Genomic DNA, 15970 nt, shown 5'->3' with positions numbered 1-15970 from the left:
TATACCCTAACTTAAACTAAATGCTCTGAAGTAAAGATAATATTTGGTGTTTGGTGTTTGGGGAGGAGGTGGGGAAGCTTCTGGGGGAATGGTGTTGGTGGTTTGCTTTTTGTTGTCTGGGGAAGACATTAAATGCTAGGTAACAAAAACTCAATCTCTCCTCAATGTTTTTAGGTTCCTTAGCTAAAAAAGGGTGTGTTTTAGCAGGAGTATAGTGGTATCATCACTTAGCAGTTTGTATTCTATGCTAGTATTTCACAGTCAGATGGTCACAAGTTTCTGAAGATCTTTATCACACTTTTTTTTTTTTTCCTAAATGACTTAAAGTGTGAATGTAATAGTAAATGAATTTGCTTATTGATCCTGTGACATTTAGTCAGGATTGCCTGTAAATTTAAAAAGGAGTTCTCTGGGGTGTCTCTCCCTCTGTGGGTAGTAAGGGTTAGAGTCTGATGGAAGGTGCATCACCTTCGGCACATGCCTTTCATAGGTAGTTTCTGACAGCAAGTCTGCCTTTCAAAGCTTCTCCAAGAAAAGTCATTTCTTTTCTGTAGGCCTTTTCTATTCAAACTGCAGCCAGTCATTGATCAGCCACCTCTAGAATCATTGCTCAATGCCTCTAGGTCAGCCACCCTTGTCCTTATGGGTGACTGCAACTTGCCAGACATAAACTGGGAAATCCACTCAGCTGATACAAACAGGTCCAGGAGATTCCTAAAATATCTGGATGATAACTTCTTGGTACAGGTATTAAGAGAACACACTAGGAAAGGTGCCCTCCAAGATTTGCTCCTTCTAAATGTTGGTCCGTTCCTTGAGATAACATCGGTCCATTTCTTGATAAGGATGGTCATCTCTCAAACAGGGTCACAGGCAAAGCAGAGACATTTAATGCCTTCTTCACCTCTGTCTTCAACACTGATGATGGGCTCCAGGACCCCCAGAGCCCCAAGTTGGAGGACCATGACTGTGGTAATGATAAACTCCCAGCCAACCCCAAACTTGGGCGAGATTTGCTGCTTCCTCATGAGGGGAGCAGAGGGGCAGGCACTGATCTCTTCTCTCTGGTGGCAGTGGCAGGATCCATGGGAACAGCATGAAGCTGTGACAGGGGAAGGTCAAGCTGGGTGTTAGGAAAAGATTCTTCACCAGGAGGTTGATCAGGCACTGGAAAAGGCTCCCCAGGGCAGTGGTCACAGCCTGTTGGCATTCAAGAAGTTTTGGACAAGGCTCTCAGACACATGGTTTGGTTTTTGGGTGGTCCTGTACGGAGCCAGGAGTTGGACTCTGTGATCCATGCAGGTCCCTTCCAACTTCGGATCCTGAGTGATTCTACGATTGCATGACTGTAAATGATAACAAGTTGATGGAGATCTGCAGCCTTGTGAGAGAAGGTTGTGCTGCTGTTCTGTTCATTTGTTGTCACTGTTACAGAAGGACTGATTGACTCTCAACAAAATGTGACCAGACCACATCCACTGTAATTGTCTGGTGTTGAACTAATTTATGCAACCTAGTACATAATCATGATGTGTTAGTAATTTGACCAGTTTATTGAGTAAATAGAAACACCAGTATGGAGGCATTCCCAGTTCAAATTCCCTCCTTCCCACAAATAAATCTCAGATGGCTTTCAAAAGATGCTATTTTAGAGCCTAGAAATGGTTTTTGGAACCAGACTGTTTTAGATGTGTCTGGAAGGAAAATAACGTCATTTTGAAACAGGAAATAGATGTACAATGGTATTGTTATGAAACTTCATCCCCCTTTTTTCCCCTCCCTATATCACCAAGGTAGAGAACAGTGCCACTTTCTGACTTTGTAGAACAGTGCAAAGCTTTATACAATAGAAAAATAACACAGGTTAAGAAACTCCAGGAAGAATCCTTGTAGTACAAGTCCTTTCAGAAAACAAATTCTGAATCTGCATATAAGTCTGTGAAAAAAAGACTTAGTTCCTTGTTTTTAGTTATAAGGAAGTATATTTCCCCTTTTTATATTATAGAAAATAGAATATGGTCACTGACAATGAGTAATTCTTATTATACACTCTGCCTGTTCTGTCATCTTTTTTTCCCCAAAAGACAATATGTTTCGTTATCATGTTGAGTTTTCATTTATATTTTCGATCTACTGGAAAAAAAAAAAAAAAAAAAAAAAAAAAAAAAGAGCCTGAATGTATCTTCCTCTTTTTTTTTCCAGCAGGGAAATTCTGTCTAGATCACATTTTAAAATGGAATTAGGGGAACCATTTATTTCTGCAGAAAAATGTGCTTTGGATTTAGGGATGGGCAGCCCTTTGGGAGTGGCTGCTGCTGGGATGCAGAATCAGAGTGGGATCTTGCCCTCTTTCACATGGCCATGCTTAGAGATGTGGATGCTTTGAGGTGAGTTTGCTTGTAAGAAGGTAAATACAACCTCTTTCCCTCTGATGGACTAGCAGGTCTTCATGTGGAGAACCTCATGGAAATTTAGCTCCCTCTTGTGGTTTTTCCACACAGAATGTATGAATCGAGTCAACCTTAATTCTAAGTATAATATACCTGTTACTTTTCTCTGGCAGTTGATGTATTTACTGCTATTTCCTCTCTTCTTAGGGAATGATAGGCTAGCGATAATCTGTAAAATTTTGATTTACATTTCATATGCAATTTGACAGCCATTTTATCAGAACATGGGGAACTCAGAGAAAGAGATTTGTTGGCTATTTCTGTTGTTTGATTTTTTTTCAAATGAGGGAAGAAGAGCCCTAAATACTAGAGGATAAAAAGAAAAAGAAAAAAGAAAAGAAAAATATAAGACTCTCCTGGTTGACTGATAAAACATGGAAACAAATATAGGCATCTGGTTGTCTTACTAGGATCTGTGTTTTATTTTGGGTTGAACTGAATTACATGATACTAACAGATACCATGCCATTGTTAGTGGATGAAGAAAAAGCACACATAGAAAACTGTTGAGTCTAGCTATTACCAAGCTATGATTCCAGCAGGCATTTTGGGGGGTACAGCATTGGCTTAATCAGCCCTGACCACTTATTCTTGCAGCCTCTCTGCCTCCTCTGCAATACTGGCATGGCCTTCCTGTGATTTTCAGTTCCATTTATGGTTCACTGTGCAGAAAACAGGAATTCAGCTGTGTTGTTCCCTTACAGCACTCATCCTGGCCATGTGAATTGTTGTTCTGGAGCTGAGTAGCAGCTCAGGAATGGGACTGAGTGACCACAGGCAGGACCTGCTCCAGCCAGCTTAAGCAGATTTAACAAATGTTGGGAGATCAGTTGTAGAGACTGCAGTCTTACAGTACCGCTACCTTGATTGAGGAAGGTACCTTCAAGGCAGCATAGAACTCGGTAGTCTTGAATGCTGTTTGCCTCACGCCTGTCCAGTTTGTATTCACTGGCTCCAGCTTGTATTTGACCCTGCCCTGGGTCAAATTATGAGTCAGTTCTGACATGGAATTTGGGACAACATCAGCTTTGTAGAAGGAAGGTGAAAGGTTTTGGAGTGAAAAACGAGCTTGCTGAAGCAGTGGGAGGCAACTGTTAGGACTCAGCATCAGCAGTGGAACTGCTAATGCCGTGCAGAGGAGAAAAAGAGAACGGTAAAGAATGATGGCTATTTGTATAGAAACACGTTTCCAGTTTTTAAGAGGAAATATATTTATACCATCATTTCTCTGAAGAGAGAAGGAGATGGTTGCTTACCACTGAAACCTCTGAATGCTAACTTGTAGCATAGCTAGAGTTCTGTTCTGACCTAGGAAAGGTGCGCTGTGTAAACTCATTTGCAACTAGCATGGTGTTTGCAGGATGTAGTACACTGTGTAGTGGTGACATTTCCCCCTTTTTATACCAGTCAGAAATCTGGGAGGATCAAAATTGCTTGAACAAAACCCCTATTAAAATATGAGCAAGAACTAGAGGAAATGGTACTATACTACATTGAGATATCAGCGTGCTTCCTTTCTGAAAAGGAACTTTTATAAAAAGTACAATTCAAGGTGAATTTTTATACATGCAGACATGTATAATGACTTGCAGGGGATTAATAGTCTGATTTCGGAAGCACAGAAAAGAGATCCTTGCTATCCAACAAAGCTTTTTAAGAAGTACACGCAGGCAAACAGCCAAATAGTACAGGCTCATATGCTGAATTGACTGCTGATGGTGAGTTTATAGATGGGGTATTTGTTAAGAATTGTATAATGAAAGTAATTCAATAAATATGTCTGGATAGGAAAGCATTGTTAATGTAAGTTTTCTGCCAGTACAACTGCCTGGCTGACAAAGGGAGTGGGAACTTGTTTTTCCAGCTCAAGAAAAGGGCAAGACCTTTGGATGGTTTTCATTAATACTGCATGAGAATGCCAATATTTCAAAAACATCAAAACTTTAATTTCAGATCAAGGAACTGATTCAGTATTATTGTACTGTTAGCTATATTTCAGAATATGACAGGGGAAAAAATACTAACAAATACATTTTTCCTGAGTGTATGAAATAGTAAACTTGTCTCATCTGTAATTTGAAAAGCCTGAGAAATGTTGTGATGCACGAAGCAGGTAAGCAAACAGAGCTCATCCTGCATACTACAAGAGAGTGCAGCAGTTAAATATGGTTCACTGTATCAGTCATCAGCAATCTTACTGTGCTAAAATTTGGTTATGGTAACCCCTTAAACATGCCGGTTTTGACCTGCATTCATTTCCTTTAGAAGTGCAGCTTGAAGCACTGCCATTATCACCAAAGCCTTCTTAGTTTTGTGATGTTTTGTACTGCAGAGTGGTCTAGTTGATCTCTGGGATTAAGGCTTTGAAGAAGTATGGGTTTTGTGGTATTTTTTTTTAAGTGTGCCACAATATGTTTTGCAGAAAGGTGAAAAAGCCTGAGTGGGTATGACAATCTGGCTTTTTGGTACCCATTATGGAATGAATAAATTATCTGGTCCTAATGCTGGGGACTTGGTTTGTGAGATATTTCCTGATATTTATGCTTTTCAGTCAAAACAATGGATATTTTATGAGGCTATTTAGAGGGGACAACTCATATCACCCTGCTGGCAAACATGGGTGTGAAAATACGGAATCATAATGATTTGTCCTGCAAATCAGTTTATTGCAACATCAAAGTTCTTTCATACACAATTCTAACAACAATTTCAAGTCTTTCTTAGTTATGCCAATGAGATTGCTCTTCCAAAATATATATGAAGCCTATAATTATAAGGCCCATCGGTTGCATTTAGCAGAGTGATAAGCAAACAGCCCTTGGAAGGTACATATGAAACGAGTAATCTTTCCATGGATTTCCACAGATTTTTATATTCTTTTGTAGATGTCTGTTATGGTCCTTAGTGATCATCTTAGTAGTAGCAGTGACTGAAAAGATTTAACTGAAAGAATATGTTCTTTGCTTTCAATTACTAGACAAATACTGTCAACAGATGTGGGGAAAAGATATCAAAGTATTAAATTTTTAGACATTAAAAAATGGACACAGCATTCTCAAGATGCAACATCACCAATATAAAGAATTCTAAATGCCACTTCTCCCTTTGCAACTACAAGGAAGCATTTTCTTTATCTAGTATCTGGCTTTGTTGTTTATGATTTTATCATTCCTTTCAAAGGTCTGGTCTTATAAAGTAGTTCAGCCATTTATATCACTCAAATGCAGAAACTTGAACAAAGAACTGTTAAGATGTAGCTCCTAATCTTCACCATATGTTGTCATGCTTTATTTTTGCTTTCTTCCAATAGTTAACATTTCCTTCACAGAAAAAATGGTGAGAGGCTAATGGACAGGAGCCATACTGCCTATGAATTGCCTATGTTTTTATGTAAGAGTTACAAAATCTAGAAATAATTTTGTATACTAAGATGGATTACGAGCACATCGACAATGTTTAGGAATGGTCCCATGAGATGGAAGAGTCAGGAAAAACAAGACCGAGACAGGTCTCTCGTTTCTGGGAAATTTCTCTCTCAACGTTTTTCCAGGGAATCCGTTACTGTGCCGTGACAAGTACATGGAGCCACGCAGCGCCTGAGATGTGTCCCCGAGTCGATGCCCTGTGGCCTGTTTGGAAGCAGCACAACTTCCACACCACTCAAGGCACTTCCAACACCATTACCTCGAGAACCGTCACCGAAAATTCTCGAAGTGCCACAAAACGCACGCGTGTGTTGCCATAACCGATTTATTGCTTTATTATCAAACACTTCGAGGACGTTTGGGTGCAGCAGCCCAGGGCAGTGAGCCCAAGCCCTCGGCCCCTGGCACAGGCGGCCCCAGGGCTGTTTCGTAACGGCGCCGCGCTTCCCGCCAGCGGCCTTACAAAATGCGCTGGCGACGGACAGCGGGAACCCGGCCTGTGCGGGGCAGTGCCAAGCGCTGTCAGCAGTTAGGTAACAGCGCAGTCGCCTCGTGAGAGGTGCCTCGGCGCCCTCTCGCGACAGCTGCCCTTGTCGCGACAGGCTGCACGCCGCCGCCTCGGAACGGCGCGGCACGGCGGAGTGGATTTGCGGTGGGGAGGGCTCCTGCGAGCCGCGTTGGTGTTGACCTAGCCCTGATTAAGCCGCACACCGGGCGGACATTTTAATGTTTTACAGCGCGTTTAACGCCCCGCCGGCAGCGCTCAGCCCGCCCCGCCCTTCTTCTCCTCACGGCCGGGCTGCGCCTAGCGCGCATGCGCAGCGGGCGGGGTGGGGCGCGGCGCCCGGCGCCCTCCGTGCGACATTCAGGGGACACGCGGCCCTGCGTCACCGCCACCGCGCCGCGCGCGGCCATTGGAAGCCGGCGGGACCGGCCCGCAGTGCGCAGGCGCGGCGGGGCTGAGGGACGGGACCGGGAGCGGGGCCGGGACCGGGACTGGGACCGGGACCGGGGCTCGGCTCCCGCTGCCGCCATGAGGATCTGGACCTCGGAGCACGTCTTTGAGTAGGGCCGGGGGCTGCGGAGAGGGGGTGGGGAATGAGCTCGGGAGGCGCCGCTCCGCCGTGGGGCAGCCGCCTCAAGGTCCTTTGGTGCCGGCCGGGGGTGGCGGCCCCGGAGCGGTGCTGAGCGATAACCCCAAGGGAGCGGGGGGGGGGGGGGGAAGGGAACGGCTCAGGGGGGTGTTGGGGAACTGCTGAAATCCCGATAAATTCGGGTCTCGTGGAGTTATATGGGAGGGAACGCATTCCTGCCAAATTAGAAGCCTCAGGGTAATTACAGGAGGCAGGGGAATTGGGGAGTGCTGCTGAACCAGGGGTGCCGGTCCTCTTGGATCTGCCCCTGTCCAGCCTAGGGAAGGATGTTTTGTAAGGTTAAGAATGGGAAACTGGTCTGCCCTAAAAATACAAAGTGATTGATATGTTGTGTCCAGTTTTAATAGAAGTCCTGCTAAAAAAACTGTAAGTGTACAACCTCGTGTCTTGGTTTTGTTTTGGCAGTCACCCCTGGGAAACAGTAACGACAGCTGCCATGCAGAAGTACCCAAACCCGATGAACCCCAGCGTGGTCGGAGTCGATGTCCTGGACAGACACGTAGACAAGAGCGGGAAGCTGCACAGCCACAGGCTGCTCAGTACAGAGTGGGGAATACCCTCCATTGTGAAATCGGTGGGTATCGTGGAGCAGAGCTTGGGACGGATGTTGGGGGAAGCTTGTGAACCAGGTTGTTGCAATACAAGTGCCTGATCTCATAGTTCTCACGTTTTAAAAGTTTAAGAACTTAAGCGCCAGGAAGGCTCAATAGCAGTACGTGTATTGACTTCCAGGTAGTCAAAAACTGTCTAGACTGTAGATTGCTTCCAGTTAAAAAAAAAAAAAGAGATCCACTGTGACCTAATAGTTTTATTTAAATTAAACCCTAATTCTGTTGTCTCTGTGTCTGTTCAGTACCTTATGTATTTAGAAGCACTAAAAAAGTTGCAGTTGCTTAGCATACTTATTTCCATGTATGTGTGCCTGTTTTCTAGCTCATTGGCACATGCAGAACGAAGACATACGTTCAGGAGCACTCTGTTGTTGACCCAGTGAAGAAAACAATGGAGCTTAAATCCAGTAATGTAAGTACTTTAGTTTTGTTTATACAATTTAAACAGATTCCAGGTTATAATAAATCCTTGTAAATATGAAAAGGGTACTCATCTTTAAAATTACTATAAAATTGCATTAGAACAATATAAGTAAAACCTTTTAGGTAATGTGTTTATAGCTGACCAGTTCTGTTTTTCAGAAGGGATCTCTTAGATTTTTGGAACCTGTCAGCAGTGAAACATCTGAACATACAGATGAGCAGAATACCAGTAGTTTTCTTGTTTGTTTGTAGGGTTTTGTTTTTGTTTTCATTTCTTTTTCCTTTTTTTTTTTAACTTTAAGTTCTTTGGTGTACAGTGCTACCATTTCCTAATTGTGTAACATTTTGCTTTATGTACTGCCACATCTTTTTGATTCGACGGTTAAAAGGTTCTTATAAACGTGGTAGTTTGTGTCTTGTGAATGTTGGTAGCTCATAAGGGATCCAAAAGAATCTGAGGAAAGAGCACTAGATTGCTAAACACTTAACTTGGAGACTTATCTGTTCTCTTGTACACCTCTAATCCTAAAACTTGCAGGAAAAACTTGTTTAAGCCAGATAAAAATATTAGTTTTGTATCTGCAGTTTTATTTACTATATTCCTGTAATGTTTTTACTAAGAGGTAGTCTTGTTTTATGTTCTACAGATTTCATTTACAAATCTAGTGTCAGTAGATGAGAGGCTTGTCTACAAACCACACCCTCATGAACCAGACAAGTAAGTACCACTTGTTCTGATTGCCCTGAGGTAGTACAGACTGGTTTTGTATTTGTAAATTCCCATGGTCTTGAACGGATGATGCTGTGGGGTTTGCATCGCTTCTAGTGGTATCTTGTCAAAAAAGAGAGAGAGAAACTGTCGTTTTCTTTAGGCTATACTCGTACTGCTAGTGATAATTCTCAGGTATCTATATAAGGATTTTAAAGTAAGAGTTTTTCTTCCGTAACTGTGGGAAATGCTAAAAACCTGTTGTTAAAGGGGATGTCATAATACCATAATTCTCGAAATAACTTCACGCCAAATCTGCTGCTTCTACTCTATCTGCCTGCTGCTGAAGATAGAAGTAGTTGAGTGCCACAAAGGTCCATCTAGACTTAGTGTGGACACTTGGTTTTTATTTTATGCGTTGAAGCCTATGCAGTTAACCACTGAGGAAGTAGGTTGTGTTTATGGGGCAGGATGTTCTGTGTTACGTGACAAAGCTGATGAAGGAATGTGCTTGTTGGGGAGGAGTGAGAAGCCTTTAAGCAACGCAGTTTTAAACTACTTGGAACAATTCATTTTCTGCTCTCTGTTTCAGAACCATTTTGACGCAAGAAGCAATAATATCTGTAAAAGGTGTCAGTCTCAGTAGTTACCTGGAAGGGTTAATGGCGAACACAATTTCTTCCAATGCTAATAAAGTAAGTATGACCTTTGCGTACAATGTGACCGCTAGCAAATGACAATGGGAATGCAAATACAAATCTCTGTTTTATGTTCTGGCTTTGTCAACAATCTTGGAAAGGGTGGGGGTAATTCTGCTGCCTTTACTGTAGATATGTGAATGCTGAGCTTATTGAACTTGCTCTTTTTTTTCTCTTATGAATATAGATAACAAATTCTTATTGGTAAGCACTCAATCATAATTGAAAAAACATTTCCATTCATTTAAACGGTGCTTTCACTCCGTTCCTGCACTCTTGATGCAATCTATTAGTTTTACTGTTGAAACAGAATGTGCATCAAGGCACCTGAAGTAGTTATGTGGGAGCAATGAAGTGGTGTTTTAGTTGAGAGTTTATCCTTTGAGTTCAGCCACAAGAATAACAGAACACAAAGTGGATAAAAAGCCACCTTGTGGTTCATAAGACAGCACTGCTGATAAAAGGAATTTTAAAGTGTAAAGCAGTACAATTCCTGCAGTACTCTGGTTATCGAAGGAAAAAAAATATCAGGCATGCATTTCTGTAACTTTTGCTTCCTTTTTCAATTATTGTTTCTTAAGTCATTTTCAGTAAGACAGAGTTTAATCTATTTACTTAATTACCAAGACTTACACCTTTTTTTTCTAACCTGTAGGGACGTGAAGCATTGGAATGGGTAATAAATAGACTGAATGCTGAAATTGAGGAGTTCGCAGCTTCAGCAAGAGGAACGATGAGGAATTCAATGGCAGCAGCAGCATTTGTAGAGAAATGATAGTAAATATACTTGTATTACTAACAAGGTTTAACAATCCAAAGCTTCTCTCCAAACCTAAATACATGTATCCTTTGTTATTTAAAGGCATACCTGTGTATTAGGTATGTTTCAAATTTAATTTGGAGAAAAGCTAAATTCATACTAATGGGGCTGATATGCAAAACTTAATTAATATATTGGTTCAGCTGGACCGAACTTTGGTTGCAGATGGAAAAAATAATTTTGGAGTGTCGTTCCTGTATTTACATGAACACTAACTTAAAATGTTTTCAGATATGAAATAGCCTTGTTTAGAGATGAGGCTGTGTATGTCCAAGGAGACTGGCATGTTAGGTTGACTTCTGTGGAATTTTTATTTTTGTGTGACTTATGGACTACCTCTTTTGGGACCAAACCCAAAATTAAGTAGAATGGTTTGTTCCAGCATTGTTCTGTTTAAGTTTTGATAGTTGTATGATACAACTTGGTTTAACAGAAAGTTTATTACTTGAAGCTTGAAATACAAAAGAATGTAGAAAATATTTTTTGATATGCTTTTTAACTAGTTTGACTGGTTGAGCTAATATGGTACTCAAATTGTTTTTCAGTCAGTATAGGTAAAACATTCAAAGTGTCTCTTATCTACTAAGACCTAAATTCTGTTTTCAAGTATGACATTGATGAGCTGGACATGCAGTAACATAAGATTTTATCTTACATGTCTAGAATAACTATCTCCATTTCTAGAAGCCCGTTAAATAAATGGGTACAATAAGCATAGAGCCTTAAAAAAAGCTGCTGGGACTTCTGAGAATAGTAGGTTTTCAATTCAAAAGTTTGAAGAATCACATAGCGGACTAAAAAAACTTGGTGAAGCTGGCTAAAGAGAGACCTGAGCATAAGACAAAGTAATAATAAGAATGTTAACGATATATTTATTAACTCAATCATGCTCTGAAAATAACCTGTTACACCAGCTGATTATTTTGTTGTCCTTTAAATTAAACATAATGTTCTAAATTCCAGGAGGTCCTCTACATTTTAAGCTAATTTGCTCACAAAAGAAGGCTCTTTAAATGAAAACCTTGAGAATAAAAGGTTTTCTACAGTTCGTGTTTGTTTCCTGGTACTAGCTATAAATTCTTCATACTGACTCCAGTGATTAGCTGTGGGAACTTAAAGGTCAAACCTTGACGTCCTTGCTTACGTAATGCACCAGTCTGCTGGTAGTCCTGTTGGCTTCAGCAGAGGCTGTGTCCCACATCTGGCTCCTTCAGTGTGAAGGGATAATGGGAAAACACAGCCCCAAATCTGCTGACTGGGGGGTGGGGGGAAAGTATTTTGGTGCCAGAGACTTATCCTGGAATTTTGATTCTAAGCTTACAAGTAATCTCAAGACTCTCTTAGCCTTTACAAGCTGTAATGTCACCTGTTCATCGATTTTATGTTGCATGCCATTTCTGTTGTATCAGAATTGCCTGTTCAACAGTATCTGCTATATAAAGAAACAGAGCTTATTTTAAGTTGGAAAGTTTGAAAAAATATTTGTGTAGGAAAAAACAGGTATGTACATATACCTTTTAAAAATTAACTATTCTAAATATTTTTCTAAAAAGAAATGGTTTAAGAATACCTTTATAAATTGAAATCATTCTGGTTTACCATGCTTTTACAGAAAATTATTACAAGTGAAATAGTGTTTCAACTTAAAAAGTGTATGTGAAACTGCTGCAAAATTGTACCATAACTTCTGATAAAAACGCAATGCTTGAAAGTGACTTTAAATGCTTATTTAGCCCTTATCACTTGGCATTTTAAAGTCAATTTTATGTTTTCCTAACTTTTCTGCACTAAGGACCTGCATAGTATGAATTCACAGTTTGTCCTTGCACTGAAAAAAACTTAACTATTTAATTTTTGCAAGCATTCAACAACTTCTTGAAAGATCATGATTTGCTTGGTTCTATTTTATTTATATGCCTGCATTCTCATTCTGTCAGGGAGTATGGCTTTCTGTATGTGGCGCTTTTTTATTTTAAATAAAACTTTATCTGAGTTCTGGCTACTTTCTGAAGCATTCTGATTATTCATTTCTTTTAACTGCTAGGTTAGTAATCTAGAGTGAGGGGGGGTGAAGGTGAAGAAATAGTTTGGAGATAATAGTTTATTTTATTCAAATGCATATCCTAAAATATACGTTTATAAGTGGTAATAATTTAAACCCATTTGCAGCTGCTGTGGTCTGTCTTACTCAGATGAATGCAGGGTGCTATGACTGAATGCATCAATTCTGGAGCAAGAGTGACTTGAGCTCATGCAGAGAAGCCGTGCGTTTGGGTGGTTAGAAGGGAGGTGGGAAGGAAAGGAGCTACACTTGAAGGGTTAAGAACTAAAGGACAAGGAAGAAAGAAAAAGGGGGGGGATGGGGTGAAGGAATATAACGCGAACAAATCGGTGGTGTGGTCTTTGGTGGATCCTTACCTCTTCCAGCTCACCTAAATGGATTCATGTTTTTCCTTATCTGCAGATGAAGGCTTTTAATTGGCAAAAATTCAAACTCACCTGTCTAACTTTTCTGAGAAACAGAACAGAAGTGAGTAAGCTTTAGATCCAAAGCTCCATAGTCTGGAGAAGATTTAAGATGATTTTTGCACTGTTAAACATTCTGTTTTCACTGCACACCTGGATTTTGAACCGAGTCATAAATCCTTAGCTTTCCTTGCTGTTCATTGTCTGAAATATTTTGGATGATTTTCTTGTGTTCGTGTGATATTTGATTACTCCAACACAACTGCTAAGCATTTCTGCCTGGAGGAGGGACAATTCAAATCTGTAGCAACCAAGCATTCTTCTAAAGCAATTGTATTCACTGCAAATGCTATTACAGTTAACTTAAAACCAAAAGTTTGAATTGCAGTAGCTGAAAGTTTGAGGGCCTCTCGAGCTTAGTGCCACCTTTTGTTGAAACTTGCATCATCTGCTGGTTATTAATGTAAACAGTGTTCTTATTGTCAGTAAATGAATGGATGTAGCTATTTGCCTACAGAAAGCTTCTGTTGAATAAAACTGCTTACCTAATTTGTATCTAAAAGTTGAAAGAAGGAACTGAAAACTACTTTTGCTCATATTTGATATGAGAATTAGCTGTACCAGTGGTGAGATTTTTATGTTAATTTGGTAAATAATTTTTCTGTAAATTACCCTCTCCTTGTCCTTCATTTCTTGATTTAAACAGGCTTGGGATAGCTAAAGTAGCAGTATAGTGGATTCCTTTGTTTCATATTACTTGCAAGGCATTCTGAGATCTATAGAACTTTAATTTTTTCAGTGGTGTGTAGCTGCGTACCTTCAATGTACCCATCTGCACTATAAAATCTCGTTTGTTAAAGACTTTGTGCACTTTAAATCTTGCAGACAGCCTTATATTCTGAAAGGCAGAGCTATTCACAATCTGAAATAATAAAAACTGGTACAGTGGAAGAATGTTTCTGAATTTACTGTGACACTGAAATGACTTGTGTCTGTATGTACACTAAAATAATAATTTCTTCAGTCAGTAACAAAAACAAAGTACTTTAAAGGAAAACAAAAGGCTACTTTTACCTGATGAATATTTCTTCTTGCTAACAATGGGTGTCAGCACCTGTTCAGCCATACAGCAGTTAACAAACAATTGGTTTACATTTTCCTTTAAGAAGGAAAGAAAAAAGAAAAAAGAAAAAAAAAAAAAAGCTTTAACCACCATTTCCTACAGCATCACTATTTTGTCTGTTGTGGTCTGTATTTGCAGTTAAACTGTATAGTCTAATGTATTTCCAGTAAGTGTCCTATACAGTAAACCTAAATACCCACTATCTAGTCCGCTGGCATTGACAGATACAGGGTTCAGAGGAAAGATCAGCATCCTGTTGAGGTGCAAGTTAATAGGTGAACTGACGAATGCTGATAAAGAGAACTTGTCTGAAAACACTGAGTCATTATAGAATCATTTTCTCAAGGTGAAGGCTGGTCTTTCACTTGCACAGGACCTGTTCTTTTTTTTCTCAGATAATTTGATAGCTTTTCTTTACTTGTTGCCATAAAATTGAATTCTCTAAAGGTGAGCTTACGTGTTATAACTAAGTTGAACTAACTGCTTACCTTTAATGAAAGGAAATAGTCCTGTGTCTGCCTGCTTTTTTTTTTTTTTTTTTTCTGGTTGTACTGTCCTATTTCTTTGCACTGAGGATAGCATTCTTCACACCTTTTGAGTCAAAAGCTATGAATACAAGAAGAGAGATGATGTTTATGTAGCCCACAATGAGGGGAGACAATGAAAGAGGAGTAAGCTATCACTTGGGCTGAAATTGTATTGCCTGCATTGTAATATGTATTGCAATAATTTCATATTGCATCTCCTAGAAAGAGTACTTGATACTGTCAAGATTAACTTTAATGTAGGAGTAGTTTGTTATTTGTCAGCTATCTGGGAATTTGCTGGGAGTGGACCAAACTTTTCTGGATTTATTAGAGTTTCGTTTTTCAGCTCATCAATTCACATTTTAGTTTGTAAGACATCAGATAATGATTTGTAAAATTACAGCTGTTCCAATGTTAATGTCTCACAAATGATCAATTTAGCTTTATTTCAATGTATCTTACTATAACTAAAAACTGTATTTTTGTAAAGCAGTTACATCCTTACATTAAATATTAAAAATCTCTTATATTTCTCTTCAGACATACATACACTAAGAACTGCAATGCAAGGTGTTTTTTTTTTTGTTGTGTTTTTTTTTTTTTTACATTCTTTTTCAACAGGAAGGTTTAACAGTTCTTTAATTAAAGTTTTAAAACACTGAACTAAAACAAAAAATAGTATCAGCTCTGTATTCATCATCAGCTAGAGAACTCGATGAAATAAAGTGACAGATGTAGTAAAAATTTTCCTAACCATCTACCCAATCCTTTTCCCAACAAATTATATGAAACAATTTTGCCCCTGCTGTGACCTTTCATATTCCTAGAACCTGTTCAACTTCATGGGGACCCTTATAAAAAAAAATAAAAATCTATAATATGGCCCAAATGTAGCAAGTAGCATTACTTGGGTGAGTTCTTGTTAATGTGCTTTTTCATTTTTGTTTGTTTTGAGGGGGAATGTAAATATTATTTACATGGGAGATAGCTGCTTTGTTTTATCTGGATTTAATTGCATTTACATTCAAATTCTGTAGCACAATCTAGCCGATATATTGCAAAATTGGGAGTAAAAGAAGTACATATCAGAGTCCATACTTAGGATTTTTTCATGATCTATAGTTGTGTTGTATTCTGAATGATCTAGAAGCACTAGAAACATTAAACCTTCTTAGCCTGATGCTCTGTACAGTTTTATTTTCTCTTATTCCCCTCAGTTTTGAGGGACATTCAGCAAGCTACACAATTTCCCTGCTGTTTCTAGGAGAAGAAAAAAAAAAAAAAAAAAAAAAAAAACAGGAAGAGAAATGGAAGGCAAGTGTTAAAGTGAGATGCAATAATGGATCCCAAGGATCCCTTACCTGTCAAAGAAACATAAGCACCTATGAGAATTAAAAACTTCAGAAAATGGGTACCAGTCCTTGATTTCACCTAGATATTTTTAAAAAAGTTATTCAACGTTATGCTCAACTGTGGACAGAATTTTTCATTATCAAGCTATTATAACAACATTTATAAAGTAACATAGCTGACATAAAAGGTTATTAAGCATATTGAAGTAGTA

The 15970-nt window shown here is 39.4% G+C and overlaps 1 protein-coding gene across 1 annotated transcript; it reads left to right on the top strand.

Annotated features, from left to right (window-relative positions):
- Positions 1 to 6762: 6762 nt before the first annotated feature.
- PRELID3B (PRELI domain containing 3B) lies at positions 6763 to 12293 on the top strand. Its single transcript, XM_032198460.1, is given in 7 exon segments — positions 6763 to 6940; positions 7435 to 7603; positions 7963 to 8052; positions 8711 to 8781; positions 9365 to 9467; positions 10126 to 10192; positions 10195 to 12293. Coding segments are annotated over 7 exon segments (687 nt in total). The 5' UTR covers positions 6763 to 6908; the 3' UTR covers positions 10350 to 12293.
- The last annotated feature ends 3677 nt before the right edge of the window (positions 12294 to 15970 follow it).

The sequence above is a fragment of the Aythya fuligula genome, chromosome 16 (genome assembly GCF_009819795.1).
Source record: "Aythya fuligula isolate bAytFul2 chromosome 16, bAytFul2.pri, whole genome shotgun sequence".
Classification (NCBI taxonomy): Eukaryota; Metazoa; Chordata; class Aves; order Anseriformes; family Anatidae; genus Aythya; species Aythya fuligula.
This window is presented reverse-complemented; position numbering and strand designations above follow the sequence as displayed.